We start from the raw sequence: 24,984 nt of genomic DNA, 5'->3' as shown, positions 1-24,984 counted from the left end.
GAATAATGAATAAAAAAACCATATGTATATATAGAGATTTTAAATGTAAAATAATTAAAATTTAAGAATATTATATAATAAGAAAAAAAATGAAAATTAAATAAATTAAAAATCTTTTTCGAAGTAGAAAATTCAATTAAATGGAAAAAAATTCTTTAAAAAGTTATTTAAGTTTTTAAAAATAAATAAATAAATGAGAAATAGCAAAAAGACATTTTCTAAAGTTTTTAAAAAAGTGTGAAGATTTCTGGAAAATGTAATCCATTTTAGATTGCATATCAGTGGCTAACACAGCTCAAAAACTGAAACTAAATCTTTAATGTCAGGATATCATAGATTTGTCCTTAGCTTAATGCTGTTATAAAAAAAAATAAAAAATAAACACATTAGAAACGTTAATTTAATAACTATGAGATAATATGGATGAAAGTATTCTTTTATCGCAATCATATAGATAAAGATCCCGTCATTCTCCTAATAGTTGCAAGTTGTTTCCCATGCCTATCGTTTGCGATTGGTTTTTGGCCGTACCAGTTTCACAGCACATCGTATATGGACATACTTGTACGAAATTGGGAGACAAAGCTTCTGCAACTGGATCAATTAGGGGACCCCCTTTTGCAATGCAACTTGTTCATTCCTTCTATCACAGTCCTCATTATTTTCGTCAAGTGGATGGCTAAAATACAATCTTGTTGTGATGGCTAACTTCCCAAGATTTGGCTACAGGCTATGCATCTATATATTATTTTGCCCCACCTTTCTCGTTGCATGAACCTGCGTGCATAACTTCTGGCCCTAGACTTCCAACATCAAATTGGTGGAACTTGTTAGAATTAGCTGAGCTTAATAGCTACTTGCAGTTTATTAGGAATGAGATCTTAAAGTTCAAGAAGGCAATTCAAGGGTTGTAACCCTAGGATGACGTGTCATGGGTTCTTTCTACAATATTCTTACTTTTCACCATCTTTCTGATGAGACTGCACAATAAATGCCTTCAATTATTAGAAGTCAAATCCTCCGTCCCTCATCCTTGCGGAAGTTGAGACTTCAATGTTGAATAGAACATAATGGGTCCATGAAGTCAGCTGTTTCAGTTTCTAAAATTGCCCTGCCCATAACATCTTTTTTCTGCTCATGCAAGTGAGAATTAATCTCCCTTTCATTATTATAGCAAAAAGAGATTTGGAATGATTAGACTTTGATCAATTATGTTGTTGGGAGTACTATGTCTAATTGTTTCATTGAAATCAATATTAAAGAGAAGATTGACTGTATTAAAACATATTAAAAATTAATCAATACTACTAATTTAGATGTAGACGTTTCTTCATTATAAAAAATATCCAAACCTCAATTATGATTCTATAGGAGTAGATACAAAAGCTTTTTTCTTTTCTTTTTTTCTCTCTGTCTCCAAGCATAGAGAGACATGTTCAAGTCAACGGAGCATCAAGCACTGTAGTTTCTCTTTCCATGTTCACCTCTTGACTTTTCCAGGCAGCGCCGTTCCTCTCTTCTATTTTGCTTTCACAGCGGACTTCGTCATTAATTCTTTTGCTAAAATCAGTTTAAACATTACAGTTTGATCGGCTTATCAATTATTATGATATACTTTAATTAAATTAAAAAAAGATTCTTACTGTCTCCTTGTTTAATTTCAATAAAGTTTTAGCTCTAATAAATTCTACCCTGTTTTATATTTAAATAATAAAATATATTATGATTAGTCTGTATGTATAATTCATTCGACCAACCAAAAAATCTAAACATTAAACTCTTCTTTGATCCATAAATGGAGTATTACTGTACATTAGACACAGAATTTTTCTTTTCTAGAATTTATTATGGACACAAGTTTTCTTGGCACTAAAACACATAGAAGGTGGTAATGTCGTTTGATTGTGGGGCCATTACTAAATTCTCAAGCAATCATCTACTAGCAAGTAAGCAAAGCTGGTTTTGTGGATAAATGACATAGTTCATCCCCATAAGAAACTCCCTCCTCTCCCGGACTCCATATCTCCGGCGATTCCTCACCAGATTCCGGCATCTCTTCCACGTCCGCTCTCTTCACTCTCCTCCTCTTACGGCCGGTGTTCTTGGGCGGATCAGCCAGTCCAGCCTCCAAAGGAAAATTCAAGATAGCCTTCCTACCCCTCATTCTGAATGCAGCACAATCATAAGCTTTAGCAGCATCAACATCTCTATCGAAAGTTCCTAACCAAACCCTACTTCCCTTTCGGTTTGGATCGCGAATCTCAGCCGCGAACTTTCCCCACGGTCTTCTTCTCACCCCTCGGTAATGCCTCTTCTCTTCTTCATCATCCCTCGCGTTGGAGTCTGGCGGTGGAGACTGCCGATTAATCGGCCGCGAAGCCAAACCTAAAGGTTGTGGAGGTGTTGGCTCGACGACTTCAGGTTTCGCGTCATGTGCATACTGAATCAAGTCAGATACAGGGGATTTTGGTTCGGGGCTTGATGCTGGACAGTTGTCACTTTCGAGCTTGACAGGTCGGAGATTAGGATGAGCAAGAGTGGAATCAAGATTGCAAAAGAAGATATCAGCAGAAGGGAAGTCTCCAAGAAGATACTGGCTAATAAGTTCAAGAACTGAAGATTCTTGAGATGTTGCCATTATAGGTTGAAGGAGAAAACTTTCGAGGGAAAAGAAAGGTTATAGAAAAGAACAATCTGATACTTTGTAATTTATTTGGGAATACAGCTCATGCAAAATCTAAATAAATATCGACATAGCAACAACTGGAGTGTACTGTTTTAGTGGGGGGGTGGGACAAGTGAATAGACCTGATCGAAATTGTTTGCCAGATTACAGTGTTTCTCGGACACGGATTTAACCATGAGTATTGCAGCTGGGATTTGGATGATCTTATCCAATCTCTAATAAATACAGTAAGAGAGAGATGCATGTCAAATTTGAGACGTACCGTTACCAAGTTGTTATATATACAAACACTGAAATGACCATCGACCATTATTATGCCACGATCGATGTGTTAACGAGCCAAGGTTCCTTGTAGTTTTAGCTGTTTCTATGGAGAGGGCTCCACTTGCAAGTTGCACCTGCCTCATAAAAGTTTATGTATGTGTTCTTTTCTTTTTTCTTATCTCATCATAATGACGATTCCATCGATGTTCATGCACCTGTCTTACAAATCCAAGTAAGTAAACCTTTACTGTATAAGATACATCATTCATTTAGATTTTAGAGCACTTTTAGAGTACTTAATAAGGACAGTAAAACAGGATGATGATTTTTCAATGTCCATGATTCTTCTTCTGCCTGCCTGCCTGCCTGATCCCACTTTACAAGCATTTTAGATATTCTTTGTTACAGTGTGAAAGGACCCTGATGCCTGAATGTTGCCCAGTTTCGTGCTTTATTTTTTTGCCCACTCTCTGAAATGATCTTTGGTGTTCCAAAAAGATAATACATTCTCATTTTATACACAAATTTAAACTCCAAGGTCTTTCTACTTAATATCATTATTTTTATTATCTTTTTAAAATAAATTATAATTGTAAAGTATAAAATATTAATATCATAATTATCTATTGCAATATCTATATTAATTAATAAAGGTTATTTCCCTCAAAATGGTTAATCAAAAGGACTTTTGATGAGTACTAATTAAATTAATAATTAAAAATAAGAAAAGGTCTATAACTTGAGACAGATGGAAAAGACAACTGTTTTCTTAAGGAGGAAATAATTCTTTTTTTTCCTTTATTAGAAAAGGCAAATCTCAAAGTTGGCTATTTAACGAATAAAGGGTTAAATATCCTTTTAAATTTGTAGCTCAGACTAAATAAATTTAAAATTTGAATAAATATTAATTTTTAATATTAAAAATAAATTTTTTAATTATTATATATTAAAAATCATTTTATACTTTATTGAAAGAATCAAAACTAAAAATTATTACTACTGTTTTATTACGATTGCCGACTTTATTAAACCATCAACAACACTGTTGTTATTAATTTTATCAAATTTAATAAAATTTAAAATTCATTTAGTCTTTAAAAAAGAATTATAGTAAAATAATTGATATTGGATTTATTTATTGTGGAGGTATAAATTTAAGTACCGTTATTTAACCCAAGCAAAATTATAACATGTGTTGTATAAATAGATTAATTAAAAGGGATTTTGTTTAAGAAAAAAAGAAAAGAGGTCAATTGAAGTGAGAAAACAACAAAGTTAATACATTATTTTCTTACCACGTCAATCCATCTATTAATTAATAATGGCACATCGATGCATAGATTTAGTCCCGATTGCCGCATAAATCAGTCCAAATAATATTTGTATTGTTTCAAAGAAAAACTATATTTTTAAAAGAGGATCTTCATACATTCAAATTTGTTTTAAAATTTAACTTTTAAAAATAAAAGTTTATTTTTTTTAATCTTATATTGAAATGGTCGAATTTTAGTGAAAATTTATATATAAATCTCTTCAGTTATTTTTCAAAATAAATGATTAGGTGAACCATATTCATCATCTAAAATTATACATAATGGGACATATAATATAGTTAATAATAAATTGTTTTAAATGATTAGTCTTAATGACGTTGAATTGATATTAAAAATATATAAATCAATATAAAAGCAACACAACCATTAATTACATTTCAAAATTATGATACGAAATTTTATATGATGAATAAAGCTTACCTAACTATAAGTTTTTATTTGAATTATACTGCCGCCCTCTCTGGCAATTTGTGAATATATAATTAATTGTCGGCTGCTAACTTCTGTTTTCTTTTTTCTTATATAAATAAACCTACCCTGTTCGAGAGAGAGAGCTGTTAGCTACGGCTTTAACAATTTCTATATTCGCGTTTTCTACGTTATCTTTTCATTTCCTTTGTCGTTTTAAGTGTTAGTAAAAGATGTTCTTCCCTTATCTACTCTTCTTTTCTAACTGATCTTATAATAATAAGAACAAATGTTATAATTAATTAGTTTATGTAATTTGAATTTATATATGTTAAATTCTTAAGTTTTTAAATTACTAAATAAAAAAAATATTAATACTGCTTTTCTATAAACCATCCACAATTCAAACCCTCTCTAATTCTTCCCTAATTGTTGAAACGACAGCATATAATATATAGTTTTCTTGAATATTTCACTTTTTTCTTCTTAATAATCTTTTTTATTATTATTTTTAAACAAGTTCAAATTAAATAATGATTTATTCCATGAGAATGACCAATTAAATATGTTTTCTTCCTTTACTGAACTAAATGATCATTCAGAAGCATACGATTGAATAGAGAAATTTTCATATAATAACATGAATGAAATCAAAGAACAAATCCAATCTTAATTTTCAACCAAAAAGCAATCGACGTTGCTGGTTGCCCCTACTTCCCTTATTTATGCGCACATGTCAAAAAAAGAAACACGTCACTTCTCTAACTTGTTTTAATGTCTATTTTATCTGAGACTTCTTTTTGCCATCAGATTTGCCCATTCCTAATTCAGTAATTAACTTTATCCAAACAAACCCTTAACATGATCTCACACGACCATCAGCTGAGAATATCCCATCGAAGGATAGGGGGATAACGGCGGCACATTAAATATCCCCATAACTTCACCGTCCCAAAACCCCTTCCAACTCGACGGCGTTAATGGATCCGTCGCCGATGGTACTGCCTTCTCCTCGCTTTCCGGCGAAAGTTTCTCTGTCTTTACAAGCTTATTATTCTTATAATCGTTACTCTCAATCTCCTCGAGTTTTCTTTTGTTGGGAGGTTTGTAATTGTTATTATTATCATTATTATTATGATGATTGTTCTCAGAAATTGATGAATTACCAATTTCAAGAGGGAAATTGAGTATAGCTTTACTACCGCGTAATCTAAAAGCAGCGTTATCATAAGCTTTAGCAGCTTCGATAGCAGTATCAAATGTTCCAAGCCATACACGAGCACCTTTCTTATTAGGATCGCGAATCTCCGCTGCGTATTTTCCCCATGGCCTACGCCTGACTCCTCTGTAATGCTTATTATTTTCAGCAGCAACCTCAGCTTGCTGAACCGGCGGTTGGATCACCGCCGCCTTCAAAGTTGCCGGAGGCGGTATAGCTATGTTACTCATAGCTGGCTTTCGCTGACTGAGAGTGGAAGATCTTGGAGACGGCTTGGTTTCCATCTTGAATTCTTGATGCTGCTGCGGTTGCAAGAAATCAAAGTCTTCTTGTCTTTCGGGTTTAATGAAATTATCGAGATCGGAGATGAAGCTATCCATGGAAGCGAAGTCAGTAAGGAGATGCTGTCTAATTGACTCTAGGGTTGAGCGTTCATCCTGAAACGCCATTAATGCTTTCGATACTTTCTCGAAAGGAAATCAAGAAATACAAGGCAAAGGCTGGCAGGCTGGTGTGCCAAGAAAGTGAAGAGAAATGAAGGTTTTTGGTTTGAGTGGAATGGAAGAGTGAGGCGTGCGTATATATATAAGGAAGAAAAAAAGAAAAAAGATAGGTGGTGTTTCGTGGGAGGTTCTTGGGTGGTGATGGGGAAGCATCGCAGTGGAAATTCTTCAGTAGAGGTTCGCTTTTCTTGTATTCTAGTGGGTTTGCATTGCTTACTTTTTAAAAAAAAATTTTAATTTCCTGGAGGGTCCATTTTCCACACTTTTTTTTAACTTATACCATGCTTCCAGGGCACTTCCAGCTAAATTGACAATTTAACAATGACTGACAATAATTTTGCTCTTATCATAAAAGTGAACAATTAAGAATGCTAACAAATAGTTAGCATGATTGATTGTGGTAATCTCTTAAGTTATTTGCAAAGTTTTTAAGTACAATTTTTTATTTAAAATAAAGAAAGAAAGAAAAATTGATGGTGGTAAATCAATATCTTTTATATATATATATATATATAGATTAAGGGTTGAAAATTGTCTTGCATTAGTTATTTTCAATTAAGTGTTGAAAATTTAAGTTGGACTATGAATAAGGGCTACTGTTAATTAATATATAATGATTAAAAAAAGGGATAAAAATCGCACGTGAGAAAAATTGCAGCATGTCAATTGGTACCCAAATTAAATATATTTATATATATAAAAAAAAAAGATAATAAGAAAGAAAACTTTTTTAGCTACCCTAAAGTTTGAATAGAATAATTTGCACGAAATGCTGGTTCAAAACTACGAAAGAATTGGGGTTATAATAGTCAATATCAGATAATTTGTCATTTGACTAAAAATTATAAATAAATAAAAAAAAAGTGATCATTGAATTGTATGAACGATGGTGACTTCAAAAAATGTGTACTTGACGCAACAAATATAAATTTGATAATATATTTATTTATATATTCACTGAATTTCAAAGGGTAAAGTCATCTCTCAGCCGTAAAATTAGCACATTTTCGCCTTCCTGAAATGCATCTAATTGCATATTCGGTTTTTGTTAGTACAATTTTCCAGGCTATACCAAGTTCCACATATTGACTCTTTGACCACATTGTTTCTCTCTTCCATTTCCCTTTCTTTTTTGTTCTGATTGAGGCTATTTATTTAGTCATCAACACAATCCACCTAAAAATGTCTACTTAGTGCAGAGTTAAACGGAAAGATAGATGGCCTTCTATCATTTTCATATGGGTCATGCAATGGATGGTTAATGACATGGCCAAACTTAAAGATGGACTCGATGGAGAAGACAACAAGAAAATCAAAGATAAAGCTACGGATCTATTGAGCATGCTACAAGGCCCAATTACAAGGTAAAGGTCCAAAAAGCTACAAGAAGCCTTAATTGGCTATATGCAAGATCGGACTAGCCCAAGTAAAGACACATCCGAATGGGCTTTATTCAATGTTTGCAAGTCCAAATACATGAAGACTAATGTGGCTAATATTTGGTCAAATCTCTTATTTAAGTTCGAACAATGTTATTGCCTATTTTTCTTATGTGGCAGCTAGGGTTAATAGTTTTACTAGGGTTTCTTATGTTAGGTGGCTATAAAACGCCCTTAAGTTGTGTTTTGAGGCATTCGAATTTTGATAAAATTATAGTAGTTGTTTCCTTTGCATATTTGCTTGAATTCTTGAATTCTTGTTGAATGCATAAACTACTTATCAAGGAATTGATCTATCATTGTGGCGTGTTAAGGGTTAGAATTTAAAGAACTTAGTTTTCTTTAGGTTCTGATCTTGATCAACCATACCTTGCAATCTGTTTTAAGCGGTTCTTGGGTTTTGAAACTCAATTTGTTCTTGGGTTTCTAAGATAGTAATTCACGGGTTCATAATCATTAGGGTTCGTGGTTCTAATCCTTGGAGGTTCTTAACAAAGGGAGCCGAGAGCTGTTCATGGCATAATCCTCATGCTGTAAACTCAAAGCATGGACAGATCCTCAAGTTAAGACACAAGCGGCCTCTTGCCATGGGGGTCTTTCTACTCTTTTGGATCTTTAAATTAGCTGAGTTAGCTCTTTTGGATTACACCAGAAACAGATCGTAGCAACTATTAGAACATTGCCATTGGATCAAGAGAAGAGAAATGAGGAAGTTAGAAAGCCATAAGAGAGTGTAGAGAGAGAGTTTTCTTAGAGAAACTTGCTTAGAGGAAAAACTTGCTTCTCTTATTATCAAAGACTTCTCCTTATATAGAGTGGAGAGTCGGAAGAAAACATCCCAAGGTTAGTGGGTATCCCACTAAGACTAATAATACAGCACTAAAGGTTAGTGGATATCCCACTAAGACTAATAATACAGCACTATCAAACAAAAGTTAGTGGATATCCCACTAAGACTAATAATACAACACTATTAAACAAAAGTTTAGTGGATATCCCACTAAGCCTAATAATACACTCCACTTACATAATAAGGACAAACAATAAGAGTGGCCGACAGTTGTATGTGGTCAGAAGACGTCATCATATGAGTCATCATCCATTGGCTGGGAGTCTTGCATGAGGGCTTCTTACTATGCCCTAGTTAAGGTAGGGTCATCCAGAGGAGTTGGAAGATCAGAGAAACAGAAATGTTCAAGGGATTGTTCAGTTGATTGATGTCCATTGAAGGTGCAGACTAATGGTGCAGACACATTAGCTGTCCTTAATTCATTCCCTGCATCGCAGGGCCCGCTTTTAGTTCTTCCGTGATCACGGAGGAGCAAGATGTAAAGGACTATCAAGTGTTCTCCAATAGTGACAGATATTTTGAGTTGCATAGGTGTCTTCTGATAGTCGGAGATAGGGCCTGTGTAATATGAAAATAGCATGGTATTCCGAGGCTCTGGAATTATTGTCTGAGAATAACTGGTGCCCATGAATAAGTTTAAGGAGATCTCCTGTCCATTGGTATGGAGTTTTGAACCAGGTAAGGAATCTCCATGGATAAGACCCCGAGTTAGCTTCATTATTGAAGAAGTGTAAGAGATTCATAATAGGCACTTCTATAGCATGATGACAGACTGTAGATAGGCACCATAGAAACCATAACTCACTTTCATGCTTTGGATGTTCAGGGGATAAGTGGTAAATCAAACACCAAGGGTAGTCTGGAAAGAAGAAGTTGGGTTGGATTGGGAGTGAGAAGATTTGTTGAAAAGTTGCCAAATAATGGAACATCATGTTTCGCAAAGTCCGTGACTTGTTTGGTTGTAAGGTTGTTGGGAAGGTCCGGTGGTGAAGGAGGTTGCAGGTTGGATCTGGAGGATGAGGAGGCCATAAAGATTATGGGAAGATTTATTGTAGAGGTGAGAAGAACTATAGGCTGATTCTGAGGCTTGGAAAGTCCGGATAAGAAATCCGGGATTAGGTTTCTTATCCCTTTTATTTGCTCAACCTTAAAGTCATACACCACGAACCATGATTTTAATCGCAATAGTTGGGGCTCGTGCAAGGTCTTCCGGTTGGATTCAAGAATCTTGGGAAGGAAGAGTTGTCCATCCGAACCAGGGAAGTGTCATTCAATCGGGAAGAATTCAAACTTTTTATCCCGCATTGACCGCCAGGGATTTCCCTTGTATGTCGCGTGATAATGTTTTTCTGAAGAGGAAAACTGACCCGATGCATATCCACACAGTTGTTCTTTGTCGTGGAGCTTTTCTAGGAGGATGGCCCCCCATGCATAGTCAGATGCATCTGTTTGGAGAATAAGTTCTCCTGCTGACGGGATTGTAAGAGGTGGCGGATTGTGGGCCAGCTCTTTTAATTTTTTGACAGCTGTTGTTTGTTCCGCTCCCCATGGAGAAGGGTTCTTCTTGAGCATCTTTGAGAGGTGGCACGTGTAACTAGACAGGTGTGGAATGGCCTCTCGAACATAATTCAGGATTCCAAGGAACTGTTGAATTTGTTTTGTTGATAAATTTTCTTCCGGAAAATTATCAAGTTCCTTTGTCAGGTGGGGACCATATGTGTATTGGCCATTCTTGAAATGCATTCCGAGAAATTCAATTTCTCGTTGGCCAATAAAGCTCTTCTTTTCAGATAGCATAATGCCATATTTTTGGATGATGGCAAGGAACTGTTGTAACAGTAGGTGATGGTTCTCCGCTGTTTCTGAGAATAGAAGGATGTCGTCGATATAGATCAAAGAAGAGTAAAGGATAGGCCCAAAAATCTCAATCATTGTCTTCTGGAATTGAGATGGGGCCGTCTTGAGCCCAAAAGGCATAACAGTCCACTGGTATTGGGCATTAGGGATACAAAATGCAGTTTTGTATCTCTCTGTGGGCTGGATACCGAGTTGCCAAAAGCCCGTTTTTAAGTCAAATTTGGAATAGTACTGGGCCTTTTGGATGTGGACCTTGAGATTTGAGATTCGAGGGAGAGGGAATTTGTTGTCTTCAAGGAAATGGTTTAAGGGTTTGTAGTCTATGACAAGCCTCTTCTTTCCTCGGATTCTTTCGGACCTTTCTCCACATAAAAGGCTTGGCAAGCCCATTGTGAAGTAGTGGGCTCAATTAGACCTCACTGTAATAAAGGTCGCATTCCGACGGCAAGGGCTAGGTCATGGGAGACATTCCCATGTGTGTGGCTTTAGTAGGGTTAATGTCTTCATTAAGTTCAAGGGGAGACTGATATAGAATTGTGGATTTTTCCACAGGAGGAAGAGGATGTTGGAAATGTGAATGGGATTCTGGACAGAATCAAGGAATTTTTCCCGTATGAAAGGAATGGAGGAATAGTATTCGTCACGTAAAATGATTTGAAGTTTCAAAGTATGACCTAAACTGTCTCTTGAACTTTATACCAGTTTGGAAGGATTTGGAGCTTTTGAGCTTGGTGATAAATATCAAATCCTATCGAATATCCTTGCTTGGAAGATCTGAACCAATAATGTGCGTCCACACAACGCAATCGGGGAAAGAACCGAATTCCGATCTTCCGGCTCTTGTGATCGAGTGGTTTTGAAGGTTGACCGCTGGTTGCCTGAAGAACTGATCATGGGGCTTCCAATACTCGATGGGAGAACCATTGGGTTCATCATGCTTCTTTCGAGCTCCGGTGTCAAAGAAAGCTATAACTCGACAGGCTTGGAGTATTTTGAGATGATCTCGTATGGGAATATATGGACCTGAGGAGGTTTTGTAGTAAATTGAAAAATTTCGGAGGTGGAGGAGAAACAAAGAAGGAAGATAATAGGGTTGGAGAGAGGATATTGTATTGCATCTTCCGAATATCCTTCCGACTTTCTTCATGCACCAATCATCAAGATTGGTATTTCACTATCATCCGAATCAAGAAGATTCTTGTGAAGACTCATGGAGTCCGAGAACTCCATTCTAACCCAAATAAGCTTTCCGGGGTTAGATCTTCTTGCCTCCGAAAGTAGGGATTCTATTTCCTCTTCAAAAGAGTCCTGCAAGAGATAAGGACATGCTAACTTGTTGTATCATCTTTCTACGACTTTTCGGATTTCTGGACAATTTTTGCATAATGTCCTTTCTTTCGCAGATGAAACATCCGCCGGACTTGTACCGGGTTCCGCTTTTTTACGGAAGTATTTGAATTTCTTTGGGTTCTTTTCCTCGAACTTTTGTTGCTTGCGTGTATTTCGGAAATGATGTCCAGATTTCTTCGCGGATTTGTATGCAGATTAGCGTACTTTGCACTTGATTTTTAGGTGGTTTTGTTACAAGCCTTTTGGACAATCAAGTCCCTTTCGAGACAACCTTTTGAATAATTCCCGCTGATCACACAGTCTCTTAATGGAAGAGTGTGAATTGCCGATTTCTCCAAGTGTAATAGAGGTGTTGGTCTCTTTGTAGCCGCGAATCATATTGTTAACCTCAGGTTGTATCTCATCCCGGCAGAGAGGTGATGAAGGTATACTTTAGTGTATCATCACCATCATGTCCTCCAATGACATAGTAGAGCTTGGACATAGCCGAATAGTGCTTTTCCGGATCCTTCATCTTGAATGAACAGCATTTCGATCAAAGAACTCTTATTTCACAATGCCTTATGACAAGGTCATAACTTCCAAGGAAACTGGTTATGGAGGATCGTTATCACTGCTGGGATGGAGTCGGCAGCAGTGACAAATTGAAGCCTAGTGTATTCAGGCTGAGACTGAAACCAATCTCTTAAGCTTCCGGTAAACCTTGTGACAAATTTGGCAAGGACTTTTTTGAGTGTGGCCCCTTCAAGGGTCATCTGAAGATCAATCCATGCCAAGAATTCAGAAAGCTTATCCTTCCATTTTGATGGTGGCAAGTCATCAAAAGTGAACCAAGGTCCCGCGTTGGTTTTGACCTTGGGTTTGGAGCTCGGGGAGCAAAGAATGACCGAGCATCTTCATCTTCAGGTTCTACTACTCGGACCGGGATCGTGAGCGAAGTGTTCATGAGAATTTCGTTGATGTCCGCCATCTCCGAATTATCCAAGAAGATTCCGAATCATACGGACTGATGAGAGATTGCTCCGGAAATTTGTCTTGTACAGAGGAGGAGAGGTTTTCTTTTACTGGGTTTCCGAGTTTTTTGGGTAAAGGTGAGAGAATGTGCCAAAGGGGTCGATAAAGGGTTTCTTGTGGTTGTTCGGTTATGAAAGAAAAGGGAAAGAAGAAAAGTATGAAGGAGTAATAGCCGACGAGGTTGAAGTCTGATATGAATGTTGGAATTGCAGTGACCGGTCTTCCGGAGATCATTTTCAATTTGATCTATTTGCTTCTTCAAATGGGAAAATCTCCTTTGCTTTTGCATGAAAGAGGGGGTAATCGAGGTATCCGGAGTTCTTTGTCCAGAGCTTGATACTTTGTTGTCAGGGATGAGTACAGTTGTAGGACTTCTTGTGAAAAAGTATCCAAACAGGATCTATGTTTTGAACCAAGTGCGGTGCTTGATCCAGTTTGCCATCTATCTTCTTCAAGTAAGTGTTTTGGACAATAGAATTAGATGTCCCCGATTGAGAACTTCTTCGAGGGGTGTCCGGTTCTAAGTTTCCAAGGTGAAATCCGGTAGAAGGATTTGATCTTTGTTCTCTGTTTTTCCCAAGGGAGGGAAATCCTCCGGTTGTAACATGAAACATTCTTGAACCAAGGGTTGTATCATTGACATCTGACAGGAGATGAAGTAGGTCCAAAAGTTCATGGCGTTGTTATACTGGCCCAACGCTTTGTACCTCTATAAAATCGGACGGTGCCAGTTTCCACCTATAAACCTTCGGATCCGACTCAATCTCCATTCGCAAGTTGCGGAAGGGGTTTGCCATATTCAATGTTGAGTTGTGCCATAATTTCTTTGAACTCATCATAAGAAACGTCAATGACCGTTTTTCCTTCTTTGGCAAGAAACTCAATTGCCTCGTCGAACATTGGCAGTGGCTTTTTATTCTTTTTCTGGGAACCATCTGGATCCCGATCATCTGGCTTAGGATGAATCTCTGAACAAGAAGTATCCAGAGACATCTTCCTTGGATTCTTCTGTTGATGCTGAAAACAGGGTTCAGCATAATCTATATCATCATGACATAGGCATTCTGGCATGCACATTTCTGGGGCTACATCCCAGACAAAGTGTCCTCTGACTTGTGCAGCATAAATCTGGTTGCCAGATGCTTGAAAGGAGTGAATAGGGACCTTCTCCCTAGGTTGTGATACTGGTTGTATCATTGATGCTTGGAAAATTGATGGTGCCGAGGAAGATTCCTCAGTTCTTGTAAAGATCGTCTTAACAGTCCCATCCTTTTGTTGAATAAAGAGGGGATCTGTGGCTTGAACTGGTTTTGATTGAGATGCCTGGAGCTTCTCATAATTTGTTACCCACTCAATAGGAATTAGTTTCTGTAGATCTTCTTTTTCAAGCTGTCGATGAGCTTGAACTATTGTAGGGGTTTGACCAGAATCAGCCATGATGTACAAAGCATCCGATGAGGCTTGGAAGCCTGGGATCTGCAAGTTAAGTGCATGATCCTGCAATCGATAAACGATCTGATGGTGAAGAGTCGCTGAGAGAGCATTTTCAACTTGACTAGCTCCCGTGATTTGGACTTGTACTTTCAAGGCAGTGGATAGATAAGGATCACTTAGAGAGAGGTTAAAGTTTGGGAAGAAAGTCAAAACAATACTACCAGTGTTGAGTGTTGTGACTATTGTTCCAATCACTGCATGCTCGTACTTGAGGTAACGAGTGTCCAAAAGCGACATCCGTCTTTGTAGCAATCCCATCCTTCCATGATAGGAAAGGACAAGTCTCATACCCGAGATGGAGATGAGAATAGCCTTGTTTCCGCCATTGTTCTATGAAAGAGGTGGGAATTTCTAAAGTAACATACTGCTCTTGAGAAGTAGCAGTAAGTGAACACTGAGAAAGTGAGGAGGATTGAAATCAGGTTATTTATCCCTTTTCTTTAAGTTATTGTTTGTTTTCCTTGAGTTCTTGATATTGTTCTTGAAGTATTCTTGGTATTCTTGAGATCTACATAGTTTAGTTCTTGATTCTTGTAGTTTTTGATTCTGATTCAAAAAAAAGAAAACGAAACAAGAAAAGAAAAATATCAGATCCGAATTAGCAAAAAAAAAAAGGAATAGGTCTGATTGGTTTGATTGTCTTTGTTAGTGGAAAAAAAAACATATTTGGTGTTGAAATCATTGTTCTTGGGGTGATTACATAGATATTAGGGTTGTTAAAAGGTTTAGGGAGATTTTCATAATCCTACATAAATAAGGATTTGGTGGCTGTTTGGGAAGATTCAAAGGGACATTAAATTCCAATGACCTGAGCCCTATACATACCATCTTATTTGAATTGATTCAGCTCTAAATTCGTTTTTGTCCTTCATTTATTCTCCTCTTTGTGTGTCTTTTGAGTTTGGGCAGATTTGACACATTTAAAGCATAAAGAGGTAACCTTCTTTCTTGATCAACCTTCTTTGTGATTTTTGCTTCCTAAACTGCTCCTTCTTTCCTATTTCCGTCGAACTGCATCTTTCTTGTTTCTTACATCTAGATTGTTTCTTCATATGTCATTTGCATCCGTTTGAAGTTTTCGCTTGTTTGTAGTCCTAATTTTTATTGAAAGCGTGACTAATTGTTTAATTTTCTTGACTTTTGCGTTTTGCCTCAACTAAGCTTTTTAGATCATAATTCTTGGTGCATTGCAAGCATAGTGAAATAACTTGATGTGTGGTTATTGATTCACATAAGAATCTTTGAAAACAAGCTGAGTGGTGTGAGTTTTCAGCCTTGTGTGATCATTCTTGATTGTGCGAAACACGAGTGACCATCCCCATTAATTGAGAGTAAACACGTGAGGGAGTGTTGGTGAGGTCCTTAATTTCCTTCGATTTTTTTTTATTGCACACTAACTCTTATTGCAGCATGTCAAGTGGTTCTAGTGGAGGTAATAATGTGCCAACTACCGGCATACCCACAGCACAAATGCATGAAAATGAGAGGGTGCAACGAAGCATAAGAAATATGAATGAGCAAATGGAGAGGTTGCAACTTGACATGGCAGCCCAACGAAGGGAAATGGCAACCAATCAACAAGCCATTATGGACCATATTAATGCACTTGCCCGAGGTCTGGGAAATAGGCTTGATGAAGGGGGGAATGTGCAAGGTAATCATGGGCAGCCAATTGAGGTGAATGAGGATGACTTTGATGAGGGTTTTGAAGAGTATGATAATGCAGCCTATGGTGGGGTTGGTAGAGGCCTGGGTAGAGGAGCTAGGAGATACCAAAATCTTGGTAGAGGTAGAGGACACTTTGGTGGTGAGTTTGGTGGTTATGGGAACTATGATGATGTTGATAGAAACTTAGGTAGTATCAAACTTAGTATTCCTACCTTCTTGGGAAAAACTGATCCGGAGGCATATTTGGAGTGGAAAAAGCGAGTTGACCTTATCTTTGATTGCCATAACTTTTCAGAGGAGAAAAAGGTGAAATTGGTGGTTACCCAATTTAGTGACTATGCTATAGTTTGGTGGGATCAGTTGGTGGTTAGTAGGAGGAGGAACATGGAAGAGCCTATTGGTAGTTGGATTGCACTCAAAACTATCATGAGAAGGCGTTTTGTACCCAGACATTACCATATGGAGTTACATCAAAGACTCCAATCTTTGAGGCAAGGTACAAGGAGTGTTGAGGATTTTTATAAGGAGATGGAAATGCTCATGACTAGGGCTGATTTGGATGAGGATAGAGAAGCTACCATGGCACGATTCATTGGTGGGCTTAATAAGGAGATTGCTGATAGGGTAGAGTTGCAACATTATGTGGAGCTTGAGGAGTTAGTTCACCTTGCAATTAAGGTGGAAAAGCAACTAAAACCTAGAGGGACAGCAAGGTTTGAATATAAGGGCACTTCGAGTGGGAGGCCACATTGGTCTAATTCTTGGAAAGGAGGTAAGAAAGGTGATGATAAGGTTATTCCCAATGACAACAAAGGAAAAAATATTTCAGGCAACAAAGACACATCTAAACCCGAAATTAACAAAGAAAAGAATAGAGACATCAAGTGTTTCAAATGCTTGGGGCGTGGCCATATTGCTTCACAATGTCCAAACAAGCGAGCAATGATGGCTAGAGACCATGGGGAGATTGAAACAGCAAGTGAAGAGAGTGATAATGATGATGAGATACCACAATTGGAAGACGGCAGCGATGATTGCATTGAGGGTCCTATGGGAGGTGAGCTCTTGGTGGCTAAAGCATACTAAGTGTTCAAATGAAAGAAGATGATACCTTGGAGCAGCAAAGAGACAACATTTTCCACACAAGATGCCATGTACAAGGTAAGACTTGTCTTGTTATTATTGATGGTGGTAGTTGTACAAATGTTGCTAGCACTTTAATGGTTGAAAAATTGGGCTTAAATCTAATTCCATATTCTAGACCTTATAAATTGTTATGGTTAAATAATTGTGGTGAGATCAAAGTGAATAAGCAAGTTGTTGTACCTTTCACAATTGGTAGATATTCAGATGAGGCGCTATGTGATGTAGTGCCAATGCATGCTGGCCATATCTTGTTAGGTAGGCCATGGGAATTTGATACGAGGGCCTTCCATAATGGCTTTCTAAATAGGTACTCATTTGTGAAGAATGGGAGAAAAGTTACTTTGACACCTCTTTCTCCTAAGGAAGTGTATGATGACCAATGTAAGTTGGAAAGAGAGAGGCGTGAGGCTGAAAATAACAAAAAGGAGCATGAAAACCCAAAGGGTAGGATTCGACCCTAAAGAGAAAACAAAGGCAAAGGGTAGTTTTTTGGCTAGGGAAAGTGAAGTTAGGCATGCATTTCATTCAAGTCGGATGTTATTTGTTGTTACTTATAAAGATGTATATTTGAACACTCTGAACTTGATCTTTCATTCGCCGAGTGTGTTTGCTAATCTTTTGCGAGGAATTTGTTGATGTCTTTCCAGGAAATGCCAAGTGGATTACCTCCTCAAAGAGGGATAGAACATCAAATAGACTTCATACCCGGGGCTTCCATACCAAATAGACCAGCCTATGAAGTAATCCGGAGGAGACAAAGGAGCTTCAAAGGCAAGTGGAAGAACTGATGTCAAAGGGGTATGTGCGTGAGAGCTTAAGTCCTTGTGCGGTTCTAGTGATTTTGGTTCCAAAGAAGGATGGCACATGGAGAATGTGTGTGGATCACGTGCAATCAATAAAATAACGATTGTTAGTGTTGAAGGTTCTTCAAGGCGGATTTGGTTAAAAAGCTACACAAACAAGTTAAAGAGAGAATTGAGAAGCAAAATGCAAAAGTGGCCGAGAGGGTTAATAAAGGACGAATTCCAATGATATTCCAACCTGGAGATTGGGTTTGGGTGCATTTTCGCAAAGAAAGGTTCCCAAATCAAAGAAAGTCTAAACTAAGTCCGAGGGGTGATGGTCCATTTCAAGTCCTTGAGAGGATCAATGACAATACCTACAAGATTGATTTGAAAGGTGAGTATAATGTGAGTGGTACATTTAATGTAGCTGATTTGAGTCCTTTTAATGTAGGTGATGAACTTGATTCGAGGACGAATCATCCTAAAGAATGAGGGAATGATATGGACATGGCCAAGCTTAAAGATGGACTCGATGGAGAAGACAACAAGAAAACCAAAGATAAAGCTAAGGATTTATTGAGCATGCTACAAGGCCCAATTACAAGGTCAAGGTCCAAGAAGCTACAAGAAGCCTTAATTGGCTATATGCAAGATTGGGCTAGTCAAGGAAGCTCAATTGGTCATGCTAGGATAGGCCCAAGTAAAGACACATCTGAATGGGCTTTATTCAATGTTTTGCAAGTCCAAATACATGAAGACCAATGTGGGCTAATATTTGGGCTGAAATCTCTTATTTAAGTTCAGAACAATGTTATTGCCTATTTTTCTTATGTGGCAGCTAGGGTTAATAGTTTTACTAGGGTTTCTTATGTTAGGTGGCTATAAAACGCCCCTTAAGTTGTGTTTTGAGGCATTCGAATTTTGATAAAATTATAGTAGTTGTTTCCTTTGCATATTTGCTTGAATTCTTGAATTCTTGTTGAATGCATAAACTACTTATCAAGGAATTGATCTATCCTTGTGGTGTGTTAAGGGTTAGAATTTAAAGAACTTAGTTTTCTTTAGGTTCTGATCTTGATCAACCATACCTTGCAATCTGTTTTAAGCGGTTCTTGGGTTTTGAAACTCAATTTGTTCTTGGGTTTCTAAGATAGTAATTTACGGGTTCATAATCATTAGGGTTCGTGGTTCTAATCCTTGGAGGTTCTTAACATAGACAAAATAGTAAAGCTATCTACACTTTAATCACATCATAATGAACATTATCTTTCATTTTATATATAATTTATTATATTATTATACCTATAAAAATTTATAAATTTTATTTAAATCCATAAATTCTAAAATGTTTAATCGATACCTAAGAGTAAAAGTAACAAACTAGCACAGGATTTACTACCAAGAGTTCTTTGCAGGTCAGTATTTCCTAACAAGACATTGGGATTCTAGGACATTAGTAACTCCCTAATAAGTCTAGCCTTACCATACTAATTTATGGGTTTAATTGATATTAATACTTTAATTTTTTATTTGTATACTAAATTTTAATTTTCATTATAAATTATTGAAAAATTATTTTATTTAATTTTTAGTTATATGGAGAGTGGAGATCCATTTCAACACCTCACTCATCCTTCCCTTCACATTTTGGTAAATTATTTTGTTGAAATCAAAATTTTACCATTTATATCTAAATGGTACCAAATCTTCAATTTATTTCATTTTACTACCACATTCATTATTTCTATTTCAATTGACGGTATTTTTTCGGATTATAGTAATTTTTTGTTGATGTGTTAATTAGTGTCAAACTTAGGTTAATTTTCGGCTACCACATCAGTAAATAATTACTGAAATTTCAATAAATACTAATATCACAAAAAATGTAAGGTAGCAACAATTTGATTCGTTTTAAATAGGAATTTAAAAAATAGTGATTAAGGTTATTTAATATTATTTTATTGGTGTTTTAGATGGATATTTATAGAAAAAGTGATAGTTAAATTTACATTTAGCATGGTCTTAAAGATCAAGAGGATCATGAATTTTGATTTTTCAAAAATAGTGCTTTGTGGTTGTATATAATAGTTGTTCGCCAAGCGAGTATGTCAGTGGTCTAAACGTATTATCGAATAGTGACGAGTTCTTAATACGCTTTTAAGCGAGTTTCCATCGGATACTATCAATTAAAATAAAAAATAATAAAAGTACTAACAGAATAATTTACTTAAAAGTCAAGTATGACATAAACAATGAGTGAAATGTTGATGTGAAGCTTCAACCATCACGTCATAAAAAATTAGACAAATTTATAATATATAATTGTCGCTTGTAATATAAATTAATTAATATTAATTAAAAATAGTATTAGTTAAAATTATAAATTAACATTATGATACCAATAGAAATATTAAGTCGCTGGCTATATTAAATATAAATTAGCATTAAAGATATAATAAATGTGTCAAAAATTAGAATAAAGCATATATTGTTTAATTAAGAAATAAGTCATTTACTATTTTAAGTGTGAATGTATAATAAATTAATAATAATTGAAATATGTAATTCTTTTAGAATAAAAAGTAATATATAGAATTCATATCTAATTACAATGTATAATTTGAATGGAATACGGAAGGATAAAGTATAAATCTTAATATTTTAAATAATAAGAAATATATTAAGTATTGTGAAATGAAAACATATACTTTGTTAATTGATAGGGTTTGAAAAGTTGCCGTGAATTGCGACTGCCCACGCATACCGTTGGTTGAACTATATTAGCATATGATAATGAAAGGTTAAAAAGGGAAAAAGAAAATTGATAATGCAGGGGATAATATATAGATGTGATTATTCATGCATTTTATTTGTCGTGTTGGAACAACCTTCTTTTTAGTACCAACAATAAACAATTAAATTAAATCATGCTTAAGTCTATGAGTGAATATTTAACGAGATAATATAAAAAATAAAATAGATGAGTCATGTATAAAGTTTAATAAATACAATTAGTATTAAAATAATTAAAATTAATTACTTGGTTGGTTAAAAATCTTTAATTTTTATAAATTATTTATATTGTTTATCTTTTAGTGAGTAAAATCTCTAACGCTCGTCCTATTAAAATTGTAACATTGGAAAAAAGAGCTGCAGTAAAATTTTACAACTATTCAATATTAAATAGTATATATTTATGTCAACTTTCTATTAATTATATTATATATATTTTTTTTCAATTTAATAAAGAAAATCCCCATGTGAAGTCTTTACTATTTTTTATTTTTATGGCCAATTTGAAGATGATAACATATTTGTTGTTAATATTGTTTAAAAGAAATGAAACAAATATATTAATATTTTATAATGATTTGGGTGCATTATACTAAAAATGGCGAAGTATTGTTCCTAAATTTATCCATAAAACCATGCATCCGGTCTTTTTAGAATAAATTAAATATTTATCTTTTATAAGTAAGTTTAATATTTTAATTTTATTTTATTTAAATATTTAAATATTTTTAATTTTTAATTTTAACTCAACGTACATTTAAAATTAATTTTAATAATATTTAAATAATTTTATATAATATACGTAAATATATTGAATGAAATATATATTAAAAATTTAAAATATTACAAAATAAAATAAAAAATTATGAGTCTATTAAATTATATAAAAAATTAAAATATTAAACCGACTAAAATACTAAAATTCAAAAGATATAAATATACACTTGACATGTAAGACGTGTGCGGGTGTTTGATGTAGAAGTGGCAGTAGAGTTGTAGCCTAAGTAATATTGTAGCTATAGGATATGACCTCAACTTCAACACACTGCCTGCAATAAGTCGTTGTCCTCGCCGATCTAATATCATCTCAATAATACGTTACTACACTTGCATGTCTAAAAGTTTGAAAACCATGTCTGAGATATTTTTAAATGAAAAATCGATCACGCTTCTAATAATGCACTCATTTGGTGCCACCTGCTGCTGCTCTGTTGAAAAATCAATCATTATATGTTAAATATATATTTTCTTTTTTTAATTTTTAAACACAGTTAATGAATCGACTTATTAATTTTATTTTTTATTTATTAAAAAATTATACTAAACTAAAGATATTAATATTCATTCGACACTCACACTGAACCTTATAAAAACTATCAACTTGTATTTATAAATATAAATCAAAATTTTTATAGAACTATTTAAGAGGAAGTAATATGCTTAATGGAATAGACATGAAATACACATTTTTAATTAAAGGAACCTTAAAAGTAAAACTCAAAAATCACTAATTTTATATGTACAAATACATTTAAATGAGATTTTAATTACTAGTCAGTCGAATCTTCATCGAGGGAGGTCTCATTCATTTGCAGGCCTAAAGTAATCCCTGAAAAATAAACATCCATAATGATAGCCACAATATTTAAACTAGAAACAGAGAGCTGAAGTAGATTGGGTGTGAAGGAAACAAGAGTTGGAAACAGCGATCAGATCAAAATCTGTGACTGTAAAGACCATGTGGGTTTGAATCTTGACCTTTTGCCGACCATTTCAAAAGAGAGAAAAATACTTTTCAAACAAGAGTACCTATTAATATTACAAGTATAAAAAGTTTGCTTTTATAGATTGTTATAAAACGTAAAAAAATATCGATTTATAAATTCATTCATTTTTATTTCAATCAATTTTATTAACATGTTGTCTAAAAATAATAATATAAATTTAGAACTTAATAATTTAAAAATATCGTTATTTATCTGTTAAATTAATTTTATAATATTAATAATTTTTAAATCGTTATCAAATTAAAATTATTAAATTTTAAATTTATATTATTATATACGGATAAAATTATTACAGTGACCGATCAAAATAACAATGATGACTAAATTCATATAAATTAAATATTTGAACTGCTAAATATTTTTTTATTACTATTTAATACTACAAATTTTTTAGTTGGAAAAAATAAATATTAAAAATAGTAAAATCAAACTTGTAAAGAATACAGGGGTGATGGAGGTGCATTAATTAATTAACCCACTTGCCAGTACGAGAAGAAACGAAACGACCCCCCCTGTGAAGTGTGATTGATCAAGTTGGCCAAGAGGTCGCAAGCCTCCAAAGTCAGCTATGAACGGATTGGAGGGTGTGAGTTAGAGGGAATGAATGTGGTCCCTTCCTGGTTATGGTGTTTTAATTGTATGTTGCTTTCATTGCCTTTGATTCGTCATCATTCAGGTCTCTTTTTCCCCTTCTTTTATTCGTCGACAGTGACTGCTTTTATTATTATTAAATTATTTTCATTAATAAACTAATTCTCATTTGCTTAACCAAATTATTAAAGTAAACTAATTTGACAAGGATGGCGTCAACTAAAATAGTTATTTCTTATTTTGTTTTTTTAAAAGAAAAGAAGAAGGAAGGAAGCAAGTAGCTTCTTCCACATATATCTTTATCAAGATACGCACGTACACACGTGCAAAAGACTTCCGAATCACTACAAGTCTTTCTTTCTTTTCTCAAAACAAAATTTCCAAACTCTTTATCCTAAAATACAAAATAGATATTTTAGGTTTACTTTTTCAGTTTCCAATTCTCAGTTATCTCCCAAAGATATGTACGCAAAACATATTATTAGAGATTTGATAGTAGTGTAAGTGTAGAACATTAAGGATTTCAATCCAAGTTTTCTTGGTGCTAATCTTAAGACGAAATTGTATAAAATGGCTGTTGAATCTACAACTTTCACTTTGCTCTTGATTAACAACTATAAGCTTACCGTAGTTGGTAGAAAACTAATCATGCCATAATTAATTACTTGTTCACATATTATTGTATGACTATTATTATTTTTAATTGATTCTGTAATTATCCTTAATCTAAATACTTAACTTAAGATTTTATTAAAAAAATTTATATATAACAATGTTAACTGATATTAAATTGGATATACAAGAATATTATCGATGATAAATTGATTATATGACATGCAAGATAAAATGCTTTTATTAGCTTATTAATTATATTTATATAACTTAATACTATAAATACAATTACAAATTTTTTAGAATTATAAATCATTGTTTATTTAGAATAATAATGCACTAGCTAATATATAAATAATATGGTATTCTTAAGAATTAAAAGCACTATTTAATTAAAAAAAAGTAGCATTTTAATTTTTCTTATGAAAAAAGAGTAGCATTCTAAATTAACATCTTAATTATAGAATAATATTATTAATATAATAAACATAAAAAAAAAAAAAGTATACATCGTTATCATGTGTCAAACATTGAGTTTATGTGCCAAATATTCTTTTAATATCTTTGGCTATTATATATACAAGTGATGTCTAAAATTAAAATTAATTAGATAATCAAATAAAGTCAATTAGTTATTTAAAGTAAAAATCACAAACTCTCTTGTTTTATTTTATTTATGGAGATATGGTCGCTATGTAACTAGAGAAGAAAAAGAAATCCAAAAGGGTACATAGTTGTATAAAGATTTCAAAGACATGTTTTGAACTTAAGGCAAATTAGGTAAGACCTTATTTATTATCTTTTAAAACAAGACAGTAGTAATAATAATAATAATATTATTATTATAATTCAACTTTTAACTTTAATTTTGGTTTGGGTCGAAGGACAAGCTTAAAGGAAAACCCAACACTAGAAAGAGGAGGCCCGACGATGCACTCATTTCATGCCTAAGAGTGAGCCCACTTATCTAGCTACACTAATGGAGGATGGACGTCCAATTTTTAATTTATTATTTTTTAAATTTTCTAATTCTATGTATTAATAGGAGCATAGTGATTGGCCATTCCTTAGCTGTTATAGTCCGAAACGAAACGGAGAAAAAAGTGAGAAGTAGTTAGTCAAAGTTGAAACTTTTGCTCTTCCTTCCAGTCCAACTTCAACCTTTTGAAATTTTGACCATTCTT

At 34.4% G+C, this 24,984-nt stretch overlaps 2 protein-coding genes across 2 annotated transcripts; both read right to left on the bottom strand.

Annotated features, from left to right (window-relative positions):
• Positions 1-1,766: 1,766 nt before the first annotated feature.
• On the bottom strand, positions 1,767-3,121 carry LOC8289658 (ethylene-responsive transcription factor ERF106). Its single transcript, XM_025158961.2, has one exon. The coding sequence runs from the start codon at positions 2,636-2,638 to the stop codon at positions 1,940-1,942; it is 699 nt and encodes a 232-aa protein (XP_025014729.1). The 5' UTR covers positions 2,639-3,121; the 3' UTR covers positions 1,767-1,939.
• Positions 3,122-5,299: 2,178 nt separating this feature from the next.
• On the bottom strand, positions 5,300-6,502 carry LOC125369918 (ethylene-responsive transcription factor ERF105-like). The gene has a single exon (XM_048373327.1). The coding sequence runs from the start codon at positions 6,358-6,360 to the stop codon at positions 5,560-5,562; it is 801 nt and encodes a 266-aa protein (XP_048229284.1). The 5' UTR covers positions 6,361-6,502; the 3' UTR covers positions 5,300-5,559.
• Positions 6,503-24,984: the final 18,482 nt, after the last annotated feature.

Source organism: Ricinus communis, chromosome 4 (genome assembly GCF_019578655.1).
Source record: "Ricinus communis isolate WT05 ecotype wild-type chromosome 4, ASM1957865v1, whole genome shotgun sequence".
NCBI classification, from domain to species: domain Eukaryota; kingdom Viridiplantae; phylum Streptophyta; class Magnoliopsida; order Malpighiales; family Euphorbiaceae; genus Ricinus; species Ricinus communis.
This window is presented reverse-complemented; position numbering and strand designations above follow the sequence as displayed.

Bases quoted from the DNA above. Each gene is read 5' to 3' on its own strand.
- LOC8289658 (XM_025158961.2), bottom strand. From the start codon at position 2,638: ATGGCAACATCTCAAGAATCTTCAGTTCTTGAACTTATTAGCCAGTAT.
- LOC125369918 (XM_048373327.1), bottom strand. From the start codon at position 6,360: ATGGCGTTTCAGGATGAACGCTCAACCCTAGAGTCAATTAGACAGCAT.